Raw genomic sequence first — 19819 nt, forward strand, 5'->3', positions numbered from 1 at the left:
TCAGTCGAAATTTGGTAACATAACAAAAAGCTTTCTTCACATGAGTTCAAGGACATAAAATGGAACAGTGTATTAGATGAATGTTTCACGTGGCTCATTTCACACTGAGTGTAGGGCTATTCCTGCTTAGTCCCTCCATTCCCCGTTGTCCTTCAGGCTCTTTCAATTCTCCCCAGGATTTAGGGTTAATTTTCTCACTCCATTGTGATCCAGTATGCCAGGGGCTCTTTTACAACTCAAACTCTGTCTCTATATCGCCTTTATTCTCACTTTCCACCGCCACCCCAAAGTGCTCTGATACGTCACTTTTACCCGCCAGTGTGCTGCCACCGTTGCCTCCCGTCTCCATCAAGGTTGAACTTTATAGACACCAGCAGTGTAAAAGAAGCTTGGAGCTGTTTCTAAAGTCTCATTGTGGCTGAGCTTTACTGTCTTGCATGAAGGATGCAGAGTAACGATCTGCATCACGATACTTGGGAAGAGCAATTGACAAGTTGCGAGAAAGTGTCTGTGTGATCCCATATTTATGGTAAAAGTATTCAGATAGCCGGATGTTACCTTTACAGGATGTGAAAATTGTAAAAAAATATTGAGTGCAGCTACAACAGCAATATGAGTTTTTGTCATTTCATCCAAAAGGTGCACCTTAGGTCAACCCATTGTCAGAGCAATTCGTTTCATGGTTTTATTTCTGCTGAGTCATGTATGTAGCTCATTTTTTTGTCACTTTCTCTAGCTGGCTAAAACTGCTTTAGTAATAGCATGCATGCTAAGCTTCAGGGAATATGTACTATTTAAAATATTTTTGAGATGAAACAGTGTTAAGAATTAGAAGGTACGCACACATAACAAAATCATATTTAAAAAAAAAAGCTGAAAAGGTATTTTATATGCATGTCATATTTGATATGTAACCTGGTCACAGAGTAGACCTTTTTTTATTTTTTTTTAATCCATATTAGAGGGTGACAATAATCACTTTTACTACACGTAGCTTAATTTTGTCTCGTGACAACCATTTATACAACAAATGCATGTTTTTATTTTGTGTGTGAGTTTGTCCCCCAAATCTGGAGTGATCCATGGATGTATGCTTCTTAACTAGACCATCATCAAAATTCACGACTGCTCCATCATCTAACACATCTTGTCTGTGTTGCCCTTTTCTGGCTCACTACACATCCGCGTGTGTGTGTTTTATTACGATCCAAGTTTTCAGAGCAAAAGAACACTTCATCTTCCTCCTGGCATCTTTTATGAGTAGTGTAAAAAGTAACTTCATGACAGTCTCCTCCAGGGTGTACATCTTTGTTCAAATGGCACCGTACACTAGTGATGGGCTTGCTACTAACAGCGGGACGCTCATGTGATTGCTGGGACTTAAAAAAAAAAAAAAAGTTCTACACAATCCTTTTTGGACAGATGTGGTGAAGCCTCACAGTAAAAACATACCACATCATACGAGGCAATTTTGGATTTCATCTCAACATTAATATTAATAGTGTAGCTGTCCCTCAGCGCAATAAGACGATGGTTCACGTTACATGCAGACTGCTAGCATCAAATATAACCTAACCAAACACCTTGAAACCAAATAAAACAGAAAAGAATATCAGTTCTAGGATCAGGATGAAATGCAATGATGCAAAATTCATCAACAAATCTTAAAAATGTAAGACATTGGCTCAATTTCTTCTTCCTGAAGCTTTGATTTGGTTTGTCTTGAGATACAGGACTTGTGTCTGTCCATTATGTAAATGCATCCACTGTGTCCTGAAGCTCTTCTTTCCAAAACCTCTGCGACCTTTTAGCCCAAATATGACATTGCCTTGAAGGAGTCCATGTCATTTACAAATGGCGTGAAAGTCTGTCCCTGAGCATTTGAGACAAAGGACTCCAAAGAGCAGACTGTCATTCTGGAGTGACAGAGGACATAAAAGACGCGGTCCTTTGTGGGTGGACAAGAGAAGAACATGAATGCAATCCATCAGGATCACTGTTTCGTGATTAGGGAGGCTGGAGATCGGAACAAAGAGCGTGTGCGGTGTGAACAGCAGGACATGAATATTGGAGAGAGCTCTCGGTAGGGAGTTTGGGAGTGAGATTGTGAAATTAAAAATGCTACACGCGAGGGGAAAATAGGCCACACTAGAAAAGTGAATGGTTGGATTTTTCATAGTGAAATAAAGGAGATAATTGTTTGTGCTTGTTGCTGCAAACTCTGTGTTTTCAACAGTTTTGACAGATTTTCAGTTTTCACTTACTATCGGATGAGAGATGAAAGCGCCACCGTCAGTCATGACATCCTCCAGCAGTTCTTGATCTGTGCAAAAACAAATGCAACAACTTTAAATCCATTTACCTTGATGGATTATAATAAATGCTCATGCCATATTTTGGCCTTTGTGTTTCTACATTATGACAGCAACTCTCCAATTTTTTACCACCTAAAAAAATACATTGCTCTCTGAGAACCACCATGATGACCAACAACAAAATACAGTACCGTTGTAAGACCAATTGTTCCTGAATAAATAAATAAATGCTTTATTCCTAAAAAGTAAATGTAATAACATCATAAATTCATTTAAGATCATGAACAGTATGAAAGTTAGCATTGTGCTTAAATTGCAGAAAAATTGAAACTGTATTCAATTACAGAAAATTAAATAGATCTTTGGAAACAGACAGTTCTAAAAAAAAAAATAAGGGCCCATTTTGGTAGACTGGCGCCATGTGTTCGGCATAAAAATGGGTGTGTCATCATTTTTGTGCCAGAGGAGTGGTCTAGTTCAGTGTGTTTGTGGATTTGGTAGACATTCTACGCCTCAAAAACAGTTTTCATCATAAGTACGTTTTCACTGATAAATAAATCACTGCAGTTCCCTTAAAAGACTGAGAAACAAAAAAGTCACATTTTCATTTTGCGGAGTATATAAATCGAAAAACAGACGAACGGCATACACGATAAAAGATGGCATGTCTACAAAAGAGTGGCAAAAGAGCAAGAGCATAACAGGCTCCTGGAGACAAATTCTCAATTCTGCCTGCAATTTAACGAGAAAACAAAATATAATTAGACTAGGGTTCATCTCCTGTGATTAAACCCTTATTTGGATCTTAATTACTCTTAATCTGATTTTTCATCTGCCTCATTTATTTTCTTATATTGTTGTTTTATTTGTGGTCGGTGGCTGTGAAAAAGTCACATGCCCTTGTGCCGAAATAAAAAAAACTACTTCAAAACACATTAATAATGCAGGATGTCAGAGTTTAATCCGCAAATCGACTCTTCATCAGTTCCAATATTTTTTTTTATTAATCTTTGGGTTAAAACAAAACAGGTTGTTGTCCTACTTTGGACAGAAAGTGGAAAGATGTTAAATGCATTGGACATCCGAAACACATTCAGAGACAGAAGCAAATGTACCACATTTTAAAAATTATTGGGATAACAGCTACTATTTGAAGAAATATGATACCCCTAAAACAGCTCTATGAGATAAGTTTATATGATAAATAAATCACTGCTCTGCATTAAATATAAAATATATATTGCAAACAAATAAAAACACCATACCCCAAAGGGAAGTAACCATTGGGGAGATATTACAATTTACAGTAGTAAGCATTACTGCACAGATGAGCCTTTAGGCTATAACCAATAAAAGCAGAGGATGCGAAAGGGAGTCATCATCCCTGCTGTTGGTAAGCCATATGATGTAAAGACACTGCAGATTGAAGAAAATGTAAAAAGTATCCATCTATCAATCGTTTACAGATGAAACATTTACACATTGTAAAAGTTCGCTTAAAGACCACAAACTTGTGTCATATGGTCAAACAAAACCTTTAGGTCTGGCTGGATTCCACATCGTGACACCTGACTGCACTTGAATTAAATCGAGGAGCAACCAAAAAAAAAAGGAAGCTGCAATAAATTACCCATTACTATCACCACCTCTAAAGTGCAACTTAATCTGTAATGCTGAATGTTTGCAGAGGCATACCATGTGGCGCAAGTCGCTGTGGTTGTGGTCAAGGACACACACAAAAAAAAAAGAAAGACTTTGCTTTTCATGCTCTAAATCTAGCCCGACACAAAGTGGTCGAGAGAGTGTCTCCAGTCGCAATACGGCTGCCGCAGTCATGTGACAGTTTTGGGCAGAAATACTCAGAGGGGTGGAAAGAATGAATAGTCTGTAGCGAGTGAAGGAAAAGTGGGGGAGGAATAGCCACAGACAAGGTCAACTACATTAACACACATGCATGAGATCACTAAACGACCCCAAAGTTTATTTTTTGCGACACTGCAGGTACTTGTTCTTGTGAGTGCATGTCTTCGGTCTGTTTCAAGGCACACTCTGACCTCTATATGACCTTTATGTTTACGAGGTGTGATCATTCTTTTGTTGTTTTACTCTTTGCTGATACCCCCAATACGTTTTAAAGACCCACACATGCATGTATCAGCCGGAACCTGTGGAAATGCAGACAGTTCTTGGGCCAGTTTCAAGCTCCCTGTAGAACACTGTTACCTCAGTCCCATAAAAAATATCCACACATTAATGCCAGGCGCAGTTTCACAGTTTCAACACACCCTGGTAAATCAAAAATACATTTTAGCAGACACCGGTTAAACTTTGTAGCACCTGTAAAAAAGAAAGATATTTTTTTTAAAAATGTTGGCGTATTTTAGGTGACGTTAGCTTAAGTCATCAAACTCCAGGGTAAAAGAGTGTCACTTGGCCTCTTGACCCCCCCAGTACCGTGTGATAGATTTTTTTGGTGCAATTAATTTTGCCATGTCAATATCATCTGGTCAGGGTCTTCAGAGTCACGATTTGTTTGGAGGAAGGTAACAAGTTAACTATGTTTGTTGCTTTAGGAAGGTCATTAATTGCATTTTTGTACAGTTTGTAAAATGTTGCCATGATTGGTTAAGAGGCGGATTAAGTTCCCACGGAAGGCCCAAAATGCACCACGTGTCATTGCAAGGGACAATCAAGAAAGCCATATTAGGAACGCTTGGCAGCTAGCAGTTGTCGTCTTGGCAACCGTGTTTAGTAAATGTCAAATCGAACACGAAGAGACTGTCACCTATCGATCGTACAGTCACAGTGACAGGTTCCTCTAATACAGAGATTACTGGACTATCTTTTTCTTTACAGCAGATAAGAGATCTAATCAGAGATCAATATATAAACTCAATGGCATTTGACTGTTTTCTTCAAGTTAAGAATGAGCTTAGCTAATTTTTTTGGGATCAACCACTCGAAAGTCTCGACGGTTGGAAAAGAAAATCCCAATTGCTCATTTAGTTCATCCCAAAGAGCTCCCCCACAAAATAAAATCCATGCATGCAGTGGCAGTTTCTGCTATATGTGATATATATACGGCCACACCACATGGTTAAGAATACAAACAGTTGTTTCTCTGTTGTTAGCGTTGGCTATGGCCCACGGTAGCCGTGTCGTAATAACAAAAGTGTAACCAACTAACTAACGTCGGATGTTGTATCTTTGGAAGACCTTTCAAAATTTTTTAGCCTCAAATAATAAATAAACCGGAAGTATTGCAAGTTTTTTTTAGCCCCGCCCCGGCTCAAAGTGGCCCGCATACCGGTATCGGGCCGCAGCCCTGTGATTGGGGACCAATGGTGTACAGTATATCTAGTACTATGAGGCGATTAAATATTTGTATGGTTTCGCAGACAAAATGGCCCTTTGCGGGAAACTGTTACTATAATATGGCCTGCAACAAAAATGGGTTTGACATCCCTGTTTTACAGCCATGATGCAATAAATAAAGTGATGAGCTGAATAAGCAATATAACAGATGGTAATAAATCTGCACACACTTACCTTTGTGGTTGACGAAGTTCAGTGCACTGAAACATCACAGCTATCCGTTTTTAACAAAGTAGGCTTATTCAAATGTATCTAACCTATTGATTGGCTAAACACATTCAGCTTCTCGACCTTGAGGCGACAATTAAGCCACCCACACGGCTCCCCCGAGTTGGGGAAGAGGCGGAGTTTTACAACACTTTCAGACAGTGGAGTATTCAAGAGCGTTAATAGATTTGTTTTCAAGCTGTTGTCAACATTTTAAAATTGAGGTTAATAACACAAAAAATATCAGACAACATGGTGACAGACCAATAGAACAGAAACTGTAAAAGCCATCGCTCTCTGCAATCAACCAGTCTGCATAATTCAACAGAGTGCCCCATACTGGCATTGTAACGTCAATAATTTCCCCAACATATCGCCACCACCCCCTCTTACGTTGATGAATTATTGCCTCATTCTTATTCCAAGAACAAAAATATTTACACTACTGTACAGTGTTTTGACGAGTACTGGGACGTCTAATGAATTATTGCTTTAAAATTGTGAGGATTTAGTTCTCCTTCAAGTACCCTGCCCTAGTGTATTTGGGCACTCTCATGCCAGAACAGAAAATGGCCGTCTCAAAAAAAATAAATTGTCTAAAATGTAAGGAAGGCAATCAAGTCCAAACCCTTTTTTGTTTTGTTTTTGTAATAATAATAATAATAATAATTATTATTATTATTATTATTATTATTATTATTATATAATTCATATTAGTGGATATACCTATGCCAATCAAATCAATTCTATATTTAAGAAAGAATTAATGAGTGATGCAGGTTTCAGGACAACTGTAGTTTCTAATGGTTTTGTACTTAATTTACAAAGAAGCCTCATCCCGGTACAACCCATTGGGAAGATTCTCCTGGGGGCATCACAGCTTGCACAATGAATCAAATTGGCTTCAAGTCATTACGTTCTCACTGTATCCAGGTCATAGTATACATTTATTCCCTAAACTGCTTAATGGTGGCTCCTCTTCACGACAGTGTACCTTGCCTCTGTTTTAACATGGGACTCATTACAGTTTACAAATGAGCATATTTCCATTTCCATATACATTGAGCTTATAAATAAGATATGGTGAATAAATTCAGAGAAAATACTTTTGAGGTGTTTAAAATATTCTTAAATCATTCACTGGTGGTCTGTTGTTGAAATGATGTCATTTCCAGCCCAATTCGGTCCATCCTCCTCAAATGTGCGTGGTATGACCTGCAGTGTTCCACTAATCTGTGTTGGTGTCATATAGCGCCGGGGCCTTGGATGATGGATGCTCAGCTATGATCTGCATTAAGAGTGGGGCTTGTAAGCCCCCTGGCCTGTCACGGTTCAGTGGATAGATAGCGGAATGGAGCCAAATCATTCATGGCTGTGAGGGTGTTCCCGATACCCACATGACCTCTCCATCTACTACAAACACATTTATCGATTCCAGCCCCCCTCGCTGCCTCACCTTCCCGTCAGTGTCACCATCTGTGTGACTTCGGCCAGCAAGACCCCACCCTTATACAGATAACGCACCATGAGACAAATTGATCTGAAGTGTCCGATGGAAATTCCCCCTGGTGGTGATTAGAGCATTTTCTCCTGCTCCTTGCCCTCCATCTGTCTTGCTGAATCCAATTCTACTTGTCAAATTAATATCTTCACACTCACAGGTTTTCTGCTAATCAAAGCGAAATTTTATCCAAATGAATATTGCTGTTGACATTCTTACTCCAAAGTCATGCATGTGTACCCTTAATTATATACTACACTGAAACCGGTGATATTCGTGTGGAATTTTGGCAGAGCCCTACCGCAAATAATGAACTATTTTTTCAGCATTTGATGTTCTGCTGAAATGTTTTGAATTGTCTATAGATGCCACGGAATTGTGGCACAGCACTACTTTTGTCCAAACTCAATTCCCCAGCTCACTCCGACATTGTTCCTTGGGGCCAAGATGACAGAAGATGGCAACAAGGCACAAATTTGGTCTCGATGAAGTTTCTCATCTCTCATCAACAAAGTTCCTTGGCACCAAGATGACACAAGATGGTAAATATACAGGGGTTCACTGTATTAGACAATAAGAGGCAACAAGATTTTTTTATTGTGGGCAAAGTGCTCGGAAAATACGCTGGAACCTCAATTTTCTGACACCTTTGTCGTAAGATTTGGTTTTCATACACTTATTTTGTTTAAAAGTGACCATGCCAAACACATCTGCCCGCTCAAATGACTTGACTGGTCATTTCATGGAATCAATCGCCCACATAAAGCTTTTCATACGCATGCGTACCTTTATGAGTCAGCGTATTATCATGCCACGTTGTATCATTGACGTATCTGCCAATTTTGGTTCCACTGTTCTTTCTTTTACATCTCAGATGTGCCCAGACTCTGTGTTTTCTCTGTCTCTTTTTCTCTTATAACTTCACTTTTTGTCAGTCTAATTTGATGATGGTGAGGCGTTGCTGTGTTATGGGGTGCGACACTAAATGTCCCCCAGCGCATGCTACACTGTAATTCACTGCTTCCATGCAGTTTAAACTTTTTACCAACACAGGCTGCTAACTGACTATTAAGGTCATAAAGTCATTGGCTTGAATCTCAATTTTAAGTTCAATAAAGGTAAAAGTGATTTTTAAGGTCATTTTTCCATTTCATTGTTATTTATGCTTACGACACATTGTTCTCTGTATGTTAAACTATAGTTCTTCTCGATTAAAAAAAACAAACAAAAACAAACAAAAGTTAAACTTTTTGGGTGTTTGGAACGCATTAAGTAGATTATTTTTATTTCCTATGGGATATATTGCCTTGGTTTTTGTTTGACATCCAGCCATCAATCCATCTATTTTTCTCGAGCAATTCTCCTCATTATGGTCATAGGTGAGCTGGAGCCTATCGAACTCACTTTCCAAAAACAAAACATAACAGGCATGTTTTTGGGATGTAGTGGGGAAGCAGGAGTAGACTACCTGGAGGAAACTGACTCAAGTATGAAGGGAGTATAAAGATTACCCAGAAAATCCTGTGCAGTGATATGAAGCCAGAAACTTTTTACTGCGAAGCTGACAAGATAAACACTACCCCTTGCAACACATTCATTTCATTCATTCATTCATCATCCTGTTCTAGTCTTTACAAGAAAGTCAAAAGTCAAGAGTGTGTTGAAGATTAACTTTAAGCATACACAAATGTGTATCTAAAAGCAAGACAACTCACAGAAGTGGTGACTTACATCTCAGTGTATTGAAGGCCAACTCATAAGCAGGACGTAGCATCTCATCTTTGACTTGTGGCAATGGCAGTGCCCTCCCTTCGCCATACCTCACCAGCTGGTGGCCCGCAGGCTTCTCCCGGTGGCTGTTCTGGAAGATGACGGATGCCAGCAGGTAAACGCTGTCTGGGAAAGCTACTTGACCTTGGCTGGTGTTCATGAGATCCGGGAGGGGCTGAGGGTCACCACTGCGGGGGTCTGGATTACCGTCATGTTGCGAAACAGGTTTCTTTGTTTTCCATTTGGAAGCAATACGGCACATTCCACTGTTTACTTTTGGTACTATTGTCTCTTTTTGTGTGTGCTCAGACATCTGAAATCACAAGACAGCAATGTTCCTTTATCGAACTACAGCATATATTTTAAATATTTGATACAATACAATGATTATACATATGCAGTACAATAATGATGAAAACAGAGGTCTTGTAGAATTGCAATTAAATGATCAGCCTGTCACTATATTTCACTGGTAGATGTATAAAGATACATTATTTGCAGTAAAGAAATGATTTGCTGCCCATTTAAGTGAAATTGGTTAATGACCTGCATGTGTCACACTGTTGAGTGCTCATGGCACAATAATGTACCGCCTTTATTGTTTAGGAATTACTGCAATTCATATACTGTACACATGGGGCGTACAATTCATTATTGTAACATTATGTACAGTGTTGCTGTTAATTACAGAATACTTCCTACAGAGTGTACAAATATTACACAGCAAAAATAGTCTATATTTTGCCCTTGCAAATTAGAGACCCATGCTCTACTTCTGCGGGATATTATGAGTTTGTTTACAAGATATAATTACAAATAATATTAGTGAAACAGTATTCGAATAAAATAGATCATATGCTTCCGTATAGACTACTCGTAAAATTGGACAACTAAATAACTAAGAAAAAAGTTGGAAATTAATGTTTGGCACGCATTTTCGCAACAACAGCACCAAAAATATATCAGTGGAAGTGAATTATTACATAAACTTGTTTCCCTACTTCACTGCAGAAAAACTGAACTTTAAAAAGTGACGGCCATCCCTGAAATTGAACTTTGGTTTATATTATTTTACGCTCTTTGATAGAATACACGCAGCATGCAAAGCAAAGTTGGCATTTCCTAAATCGACGCGCCACCATCTCTATGGCAACAGCGGGCAGGTTTCAAAGTCGCGTTCGCGGCGGATCAAGAATCAATCTTAATCTTTGCGTGCTCCCCTCGGTGAAGGGCGATGTAGCTTGTTAGCGTTTAACACCCGTATTGGGGCAAATGAGAAGAAATGTCGAAAAGCACTAACCTTAATCGGATGCAGCAGATGGCGCCCACAAGCTTTTTCCAAACTTCAGCGGGAAAGGCGGGTCTTTTCAGGGACGCTGAGGGGTAGGCGCCCCCTCGTAAACACCTTGCACTAGCTGCTATAGATCACTTTTAGACACTTTCGTCAGGCTGTTTCATATAAATATATGAAGGTGTATCAACAACTCTGAAATATCATTTGATCATGCTTTATGGTAGTAGTAGGTAGAAGATGTTTTTACAACAAAAAATATTTCAAATAAAAATATATTTTAAAAACACACACACACGAGCAGAGAAGAATACATTATTGTAGAGAAAATGTTTAACCTGACTTTCCCTCCTTTAACTAGAAGAATTTTTGCAAAAGAGAGAGTGAAAGATTGAGAGATAGCGAGAGAGAAAAGAGAGAGAGAGAGAGAGAGAGAATGTGTGAGAGAGCGAGAGAGAGAGAGAGACTCAAAGTGGGCAAAAACACGGAAGTGATATGCGTGGCTGTGTGAAGAACCAATTGAGAGCTAAAATAATTGAATTTGAAAAAATGGATCAAGTGCAAAAAATACAGCCATCTCTTCAAGTGCAAACCCCGGTCCGAGCTCCTCTGTGAATTTGCCTGCACAAAAAATGGTTCTGGTATATGATAGCTGCGTTTGGCATTGTTTAGGGGGGGGGGAGCATCTGTTTTTTGTTTTGGGGGACCCGGGGCGGGGGAAATGCATGGACGGAAGTGCTTTAAAAGGACGCAGGACGGACGGGGACGCAATATGATTATTTTATGAATGAAGACGTATAGAGACTGCATGTGACGGAAGCGTGCTCAGTTCGCTGAAGGAGGACGAAGGGAGGACATGCAAAATAGGGTGAAGTGCCCGTCTCTGCATGGTGACAAGTATAGCCCGTGGTGATTAAAAAATGGATGATCTCCTGAGTAGGTTTAAGATGACACTAGTTGCAGTAAAATGTGAATAGCACTGAAACAAAGCCTTTATTTTCAGCGGGTTTTACATCTAAATAAAGATGCATTGTATATTGTGTAAGAGTTGTTGAGTTTTGCAGGATGTGCAACGTCGAACCATTGATTGGCAGTCTGCCAGTACGCGTGGCTCTATTTTGTCGAAATGGTGCCTGCATGCCAGCTTTTGCACTTTTTAATTGTATGGAAAGCCAATTGAGTATTTATTCAGTATCCTTGATACCCAGTCCATTGGATGCTTTTTGACCCTATATTAAGAAAATCAAGCGCACTTGAACGATGAGGGAACAATATTTGAATGACTGTCTTTTTTAACTGCTCTTCTATTTGTTGCTTGTTTTCAATATTAAGCGTCACTTATCCCGCGCAATGTGGTGGGAGAGCGCTGGAGACTATCCTAGGTGACTTTGGGTGAAAGATGGGCTCAACCCTTAATTAGTCGCAGGACACACACACACAGACACCGTCACTGAGTGGGAACCGCCGCAGCGCAAACAAATCAGGTAACAGGCTCCGTGAATATCCTTCATCCAAACATTCGCCCATCTATCTATAAGCTACATATTTTGTTATCGTGAACATTTTCGCTCTGATACTGCAGCGATTCTAACTTCTGATGCAGAAGAGATACATTGTGTAATGAATTCCGATGCATCACTGCCAAAAGACGCAGCTTCAAACTCACAGTTTGACACATTACACGGCGTTATAGCGCCCTCTGCTGTTGAATATAGGCGCGTTAATGAAGAATAGGATTGTATTGATCATTTGATTACCACGTATTTACATACAGCAGAGTGGCGCAGCGGAAGCGTGCTGGGCCCATAACCCAGAGGTCGATGGATCGAAACCATCCTCTGCTAATTATTTGTTTTAGCAGTCTGTCTGTTCGATACAGACGCTGTTGTCGATAAAAGATGAGCTGCAGATTCGGTGGGGCAAATTTAGGTGTTACAACAATAAAGCCATAAACAGCTAAATGTTTTAGGCGAAAAATAGAATGTAAACACCAATCCCTTCATAACATTGTTACATCATTCTTACCAGACTGTCACAATGCGAACACAAACATAGTACATGTTTTTTTTTGTCTTTGTCTGTGTAAGATTGTCAGTTATCCAGGTAAATGCTATAGCCACATGATATTTAGAAGAAAAAATGTCCAATGGCTTTTAGAGCTTTTGTTTTTTATAAGGAGGTGTGTGAGTTTTTTTATATTATTATTATTATTTTCATATGGAATATTATTCATTGTATTTTAACATTATAATATCAGTAATGTCAACAATAAATATAAAAATAATATAATAAATGTTACTACAAGCATTCATGTTAACTAAATGAATAAAATAAACGTTTTGTACTATATAACAGACGTTTTATAATACATAACTTATAAACAGCAACCTGTCCTTGGTGTACCCTGCCTCCCGTCCAAAATCATCTTGGTACGGAGCATGAATGGAGGGTATTTGGTGCTGTTGCGCAATATCTGTCAAATTTCCAGGAACAGCGGTTCATCCTAAATGCATACAAAATGCATGTAACTCCTTTCCAATCAAAACCATCCAACTTGCCCACACACGCCCAACATTGAACGGGGTTGTCCTCCTATTAAAATGCATGCTATTTTGGAGGAGGGGGTGACGGACTGTCTTCTATAATTAATGCTCCATCTTAGCTTACATACTCCAGTGCCCAGGCTGTACTACAAACAAAGCATGCTCATTTACAACTTCCTGGATGATTTTGAAAAGAAAAAAAAAACGATTCAGCTAATCCTCAAGGTGTACTAACACTGTGTTTTTGAGAGGTCCGGGCATCTGATTTCGCTGTGATGAATGCATTTGAACGGCAGATCCTCTTTCTTATGTGTATTCAAAGCTTGGGGAAGGACTTTTGCTGTAAACCCATGACACGGAGCGTGGCAGCACTTCAACAGACAATAATCGTGCATGTTTGAGTTGTCAAGAAGTATGCAGAATGCTAAGACACAACATTGTTTAATGTTGAGCTTTAACTTCAAGATCAATATAAGATTTTTAAGTACATCATAAAGTTTAGAACAAAAAGATTCACGTGATGTTTTGAAATATGTGACAGAAATGGGAGGAAGAACTAAAATTCACCATTAGGAATGTGCTTTAAGCAAAGTTATCGTGACAGTACAGTGAACCCCAGCATTTTCGTGGGTCAGCATTAACCTATTAAAGATGATTTAGATTTTTTTTGTTGTTTGTTTGTTTGTTTGTTTTTTGAGGGATGAAGCTGTTAATTTTCAACTTTTATTTCAAAAACACTTTGCTAATTTGAATCAGTTTTAGTATTAGTTGTAATTTTCTTTTAAAATATTTTTGAGTATTTGTCGAGTGCAAGATTAAGAAAAGAAGATCACTAAGTATTGTGCAATAAAGTAAACAATACTAAAATTCTCAACTTTTTGATCTTTCTTCTTATGTATGGACATACAGCAATATTGAAATAAATACAATTAAAATGAACCACAAATGCTCGTACATGATATCAACTCTGAACGATGAAAATGAAGGACATTTTCACTATAATAAGAGTGAGTTTCAGTTGGGTTTATAAACTAAAGATATGCTGTAGTTTCAGTTGGATTTTATTTTTAAACCATTGGTAAGTTTATTTTATTTCTTTAAGGATAATGTTTTTTTCAATTTTAGTTTTAGTTACTTTATTAGTTTTCGTTATCTTTAATAACCTCGGTATGGTGCAGTGAGAAAGAACTCAGCAATATGAAGGCAGAGTGACTGGATTGTTCACGGGGCCTTCCCAATGACAAGGATGCTCATAAGAAAGACCATGATGAAGAAGATCCACATGAAGAACCTGTCCATCACTTTAGCAATTTTCTTCCACTCGGCCCCCTTGGCACATGTGGCCCTCTGCTCTCTGAAACAATTTGCAATGTACTCAACATTACGCACCAACTTGGGGTCTCCGCCAGGGATGCCGTTGCCATGACGACATAATGCACAGGCACCAAATGTTACCGCTGGTGTTTTTTTGTCTTCAGGGCAGCAAGGTGGATTTTTTTCTCGGGTGCAACATGGAAGCTTCTGTTCATCTTTAGTGTCCCCTGCGGGAATCTTCCCATTAGAGCATTCATACTTCCCAAGTGGAAAGGTAGAGTAGAGGCTCCTCTCTGCCCTAGTGATGTGATGCTGTGTTTTTATTTTTGGATGTTCTTGTGGTGTCGGGGTCTGGGGCTTGGGTTTCTTTTGACCCTGTCGCTTTTCTCGACTACTATGACATCCCGCTTGGCCGTTTGCTCCGACATGGGAGGCGAGGCACTGGCGATTGACATCAGTCTGAGCCAAGTGAGCAGATGAAGAGGACGTGGATGAGGAGGAAGCGCAGTTCTCGCCCACCTCGTACACGCAGAAGATCTTGGACATGTAGTCGATGATGAGAACTTTCGCCCAGTGGGGAACTGGTTTGGCCTCCGGACCACAGAAATGAATATTCATGATGAAGATGGTGAGAGCCGTGGAGGCTGTGACCATGGTCATGGTGGCGATATAGTACTTGCCTGAGTAACACACACACAGGTGGTTTTACACCGATTTCTATTTGGTGAAATCATTTCCTTGAAATCTATTGATTAATATTGAAATCCTCTTAAGAAGACTAAAAATCCAAAGTGTGACATCTCTTACCTATAAGAGGCACACTCTCTGAGGGAGGCATGCTCTCAGCCACCATAAGCTGGAACACGGTGAGAGCCAGAAGCACCGTCACTCCCAGAGAAACTTTCTCCCCAGAGTCGGCAGGCAGGTAGAATCCAAGAGGAGCCAAGAAGGAGATAAGGAAGCATGGAAGAAGGAGGTTGAAGATGTAGAAGGAAGAGCGGCGCTGCAGCAGCACGGTGTAGGTGATGTCGGGGTACGGGTCGGAGCAACAACCGTACATGATGACATTCTTGGTGGCCGGCATGCCGTGGCACTCCCACTCTACATTTTCCACAAAGTCGGACAAGTCGCCGCTGTCCATACCCATGAAGATGTCCACCTGCAATATAGGACAGAAATGAGATGGTGAAAAGGAGGCACATAACCCACATTTTCACCTTCTCGTATGGTTTTCTTCTGTCAGTGTATTCAAGGCAACAACACGTCCAATTAAAAGTCATCCCTCGAAATGAGCATGGGTTGCCTCTAAAACGCAAAATAATCCCTGCAGTTCACTTGTATATAAATAGGAAATTCAACAATTGTTTGCTTTCAAATATTTTTGTTTGATTATTTTTATTTGACTTTTATGTTCAACCCATTTAAATGTAACTATTTAATGTTGAAATAGCTTCAACAAGCTCATTTGGTCAAATTCAGTAGTTTTAGTTCATCAAAGTAGAAGCGCCAGAATACACCCCAAAGGTTTGCTTCAAACTAAAATGGTTGATGGTGTCATTTTAGTTTACGTTCCATGGGGAGATACTGAAGTGAGTTTTTTTTTTGTTTGTTTGTTTTTTTGTGTGTTAACAGGGGTTAGCATCTTCAAACACCTCAATATTGCTTTTTTTTACTCATGGCAAAATTGAATTGTATTTTTCTTTTGAAATTTCCAAGGATGTCCACTTATATTTCTCTCTGTGACTCTCCCAGTCTTTCTGTTGCAATGTGCTGATGAAACCGTATGACACTTTAAGCTCCGTGGTCACTTCGCTCTGAGAAGTGCAAATTTAATGCACCAAAAAACTCTATCCTTCCTCTGTTGGAGCGCAGCTGTCCTGGGAGTTGGCAGGCGCCTCTATGGCTGCGAACGGCTTCTCAGTGCATCTGGGCAGTAAAGTCCCCTACTCAATGCTCCCCTAGTCCACAAGTATTTGAGTCGCTGTTTGCTGAGTTTTTTTTTTTGCCAAATCCATACTGTGCTCCCCTAACAGCAGTTTAGCCTGAGGCTGCTTTTTCCAGTTTCCTCTATGTAAGTAAAGTTTTCATTGTATTGTATTGTCTTGTATTGTGTTCTTCATTTGAGAAATCAGGGGGCTGCATCCCGCTCTTGTCAATGGTTTTCTATTTTTTTTCTCTTGAAACGATTATGACGGTCCCATTTTGTTGCAAAACGGTTACTGGTTATAATAATTGCATTTTGTTGCAGTTTGTGGTACAATGACAATAAAATAATCGATTGTATTCTATTGTATTCATACCTGGTTTCCATTATAGGTCCAGGATCCAAAGGTCAGGTTACATTCTTGGCTGTCGAAGGGAAAGTAAGAGACATCCACCACGCAGGAGCTCTTGGTGATGGCAGGAGCGTCCCAGGTGATCTCTCCATTGTAGCGCAACTTCACATTGGTGTCCATTGGCCCGGACAAGGCGTCATCAGCCCTGGACGAGATGACAAAGATTTGGCGCGGAACAGAAAAATCGACTCATTGACTAGTCGGCTAATCGGTTCAAACTCGTATTATTAGCATAGCTCTATACACATGAGAATACATTATGGAAAATACATATAACATAGTCATGTGACAGGAAGGCCATTATTTGGCAAAAAAGAAAACTTGATAACTGCATAGCAGTCATCATAGACTGACTGACATATGGGCATACTTGTTATAGAGGACGAGGTCAGGTCTCCACACAAGGTTGCTCGGAATGTGGATGATCTCCAATCCGTCATAGTCTTCCTTATTCCACTTCAGGTAAGCATCGTGCCACCTTTGTCTTATCCACAGATAGGCAATCAACACCTGGTTCCTCTCATCCTGAAAGCACGGCCAGCGCACAGATTTTAAAACACTTTTGCTATCCGTCTTTCCCGATGTGTGTATTTATAATTGTAACTGTAATTGTACCACTATGGTGTTGTCAGTCCTCCACTACACACTCAAAGACGCACACAAAAATCAAGTGGTTGTTCAGTGGAGACTGAAACAGTAGCGGACCTGAATGGGAACCTGATCCAGCTCAGTAACAGCAGGCCTGGCCTGGTACTTTGAGAACCAGGCTTTTCATTTAAATACATTAAGCCTTTTGGCTTTATGATGGCCACTTGTGTCTGCCAGGCTTCTTTTTATAGAACCATGTTAATGTGTAATCAAAATTCCAAAGGGTGGGAAGTTTTTCATCTCTAACTTTGGCTCTTAAAGTGCCTGAAAAGCAAAACTAAGCATGACTTCTAAATTTGACATACTACAAACAAGACAACACTGCTGAATTTGAATGTATAAAAAAAAAATCCTCAATTACAAGAAATTAAGCTTCATTGTGAAAAATCAAGCCATTTTACCATTCTCAAATGCAACATAAAATCACAGTGTTGCTGAAAAATGGGTGCTACTTTGTCGAGCATCTTTCTGCAGTCCACAAAAATATACCTGTTTAAATCCTCCAGGAGCTGGAAAATATCCTATCGGGTCGTTGCCGGGCTTTTTACGTCACATAAAAAGGCGCTAGCCAACAGCTCGCTCGCAAACAAATAGGTGTGGACCTATTTTTCATAACTAAGGAACTTGCAATTGTGCCAGACAACCACTGATGCAAACCAAGGCCGTCAGGTTTTAAAGTGAGGGCGACTTATTCTTGACAAAGTGTGAAAATCGGGAAAGAAAATGGTGAAAAACCTATAGAAACACATTTGGGAGCCACTTTACCGTGTCCTTAAATATATCAATGATTTATAGTTTGCATTAATTTGTATCTTCCAGCGGTATGGTGGCCACTTTTGGTCAATTAAAACCCATAAAAACTATATATTTTTAAATTCTTATTGACTGGATTGAATTCTACAATTTGCGTGCAATTCTGGGCTCAGCAAGGGTAGCAATATCAAACATGGCCTAAGGGTTACTCATCCCATTAACATCGAAACAAGTCAGCTACACTTAAATAAAGATAATCTTGGGTTTAAAAAAAAATAAAAAATTAAAGATTACAGTTTGAGGCAGGTCGGACTCACCATATCTTTGATCTGCGAGAGTGTGATTTGTAAAGTCACGTTCAGTGCTCGGTCTGTGTCCTCCACGGGCCGCAGGGCACTGGTATAGTTCTCCATCAAATCATGGAGTAGCTTCTGGGCATAGTGACCCTGAGCTGAGTGAGCCACTGCAGGCACAAAGATCGTCTTTAATGTTTGAATTTTGGATAAACCAATCCCCAACACAATTTCATGCTTATAGAATTTGTTCAAACTTGTTCTTGGTTGCAGTGCATTGCATCCTGCCGTGAGGTGCAGTATTTTGAATAGTTTGAACATGATTTACCTAAGAGTGAAATATTCATTTAATGAACAAAGACAAACAAAATGGGGCATTATGCTTGTAATGGTAAAATATTTAGGAAAGTCTTTTGTTGTCTCGAATTAGTACATGGTGCCTAATAAAGTGTGATTAGTCAGTCTTCCAAGTGGACGGAAGTAACAAGTTATAAATATTTTTTGCTTGACATCAACACCAAAACGCATAAATAAAATGCTATCATTTGCACAATAATTTCAAAAGATGCAAGTTTCAAGCAACAACAGCAAACCAAATGACTGTTCCAGGTCTTACCTGAAGGTAGCAGCATGGCCAGACAGAGTATTTGGATCATCTCGTCCAGGTTTGATGCAGAAGAAAAATAAAAAATAAAATAAAAAAATAAATAACCTGTGGCCTACATGTTTTCTCACATGAAAATGTCCCAACAGTGGTCCGTTGACTCGCCGTAGGGCCAGACCAGGCCCAGTGCAATGCAGGGGGTGGACACTAACAATGACACTGGAGCTGCTATCACGTAACTCAGCAGAAGAAGACTGAGAGAAACAGGATGCCCACCAGTAACCGCCTCGCTGCGCATGACTGATTCACTTGGCGGGTATCTTCACATCACAATGTTGAAAACAGAACCTTAGGACAACTGAGCACAGATCAAGTAGTACAGCCATTTTTTGGAACAGGCAGATTATATGTAAGGCAACTATGAAGACAATGAAACCAGCCACGCATTGGCTAATTGCTGTTTGCTGGTCAGAGGCCAAGACTTTGTAACCTTATTATCAGGTTGGTTACCTTAATTAGCAATGTGGGAGGGTGTAAAACAGAACTCGCTTTCAGTATTTTGCAGTGCAGTCTGACATCACAGCACACATTACATTACGTACATACGCATGCATTGATAAATTACAAATGCATGGTTTTAGTTAGATTTAATATAAAATATATCTATTAATTTAAATTGTTCAATTCTTTGATACAGCCCTGTCCAATAAAAATTAACATCTAAAACAAATAAATACATTTTACTGAGAAATTATTTAATTTAAGAGAATTACATTAATGAGTCCCTAATAATAAAAGTACATCTTTATTTGTGTTAGCATGATACTGCCTCCTGGTGGCCAAAGCAGGTACACCAGATGGCGCGGCAC

At 39.6% G+C, this 19819-nt stretch overlaps 2 protein-coding genes across 2 annotated transcripts; both read right to left on the minus strand.

Annotated features, from left to right (window-relative positions):
- Positions 1-1807: 1807 nt before the first annotated feature.
- LOC148338154 (uncharacterized) lies at positions 1808-10489 on the minus strand. The gene is made up of 4 exons (XM_088293488.1): positions 10469-10489; positions 9130-9481; positions 2265-2323; positions 1808-1948 (listed from the first exon to the last, which is right to left on the minus strand). The coding sequence occupies exons 2-4, from the start codon at positions 9479-9481 to the stop codon at positions 1808-1810; spliced, it is 552 nt and encodes a 183-aa protein (XP_088149614.1). The 5' UTR covers positions 10469-10489.
- A 3522-nt stretch (positions 10490-14011) lies between these two features.
- On the minus strand, positions 14012-19155 carry LOC148338155 (neuronal acetylcholine receptor subunit alpha-9-II). The gene is made up of 6 exons (XM_088294101.1): positions 18963-19155; positions 18371-18516; positions 17023-17177; positions 16617-16797; positions 15124-15475; positions 14012-14996 (listed from the first exon to the last, which is right to left on the minus strand). Exons 1-6 carry the CDS (start codon positions 19000-19002, stop codon positions 14224-14226), a joined length of 1647 nt encoding a protein of 548 aa, XP_088150227.1. The 5' UTR covers positions 19003-19155; the 3' UTR covers positions 14012-14223.
- Between the last annotated feature and the right edge of the window lie 664 nt (positions 19156-19819).

The sequence above is a fragment of the Idiotropiscis lumnitzeri genome, chromosome 4 (genome assembly GCF_059441095.1).
Source record: "Idiotropiscis lumnitzeri isolate Australia: NSW breed Sydney's pygmy pipehorse chromosome 4, RoL_Ilum_1.0, whole genome shotgun sequence".
Classification (NCBI taxonomy): Eukaryota; Metazoa; Chordata; class Actinopteri; order Syngnathiformes; family Syngnathidae; genus Idiotropiscis; species Idiotropiscis lumnitzeri.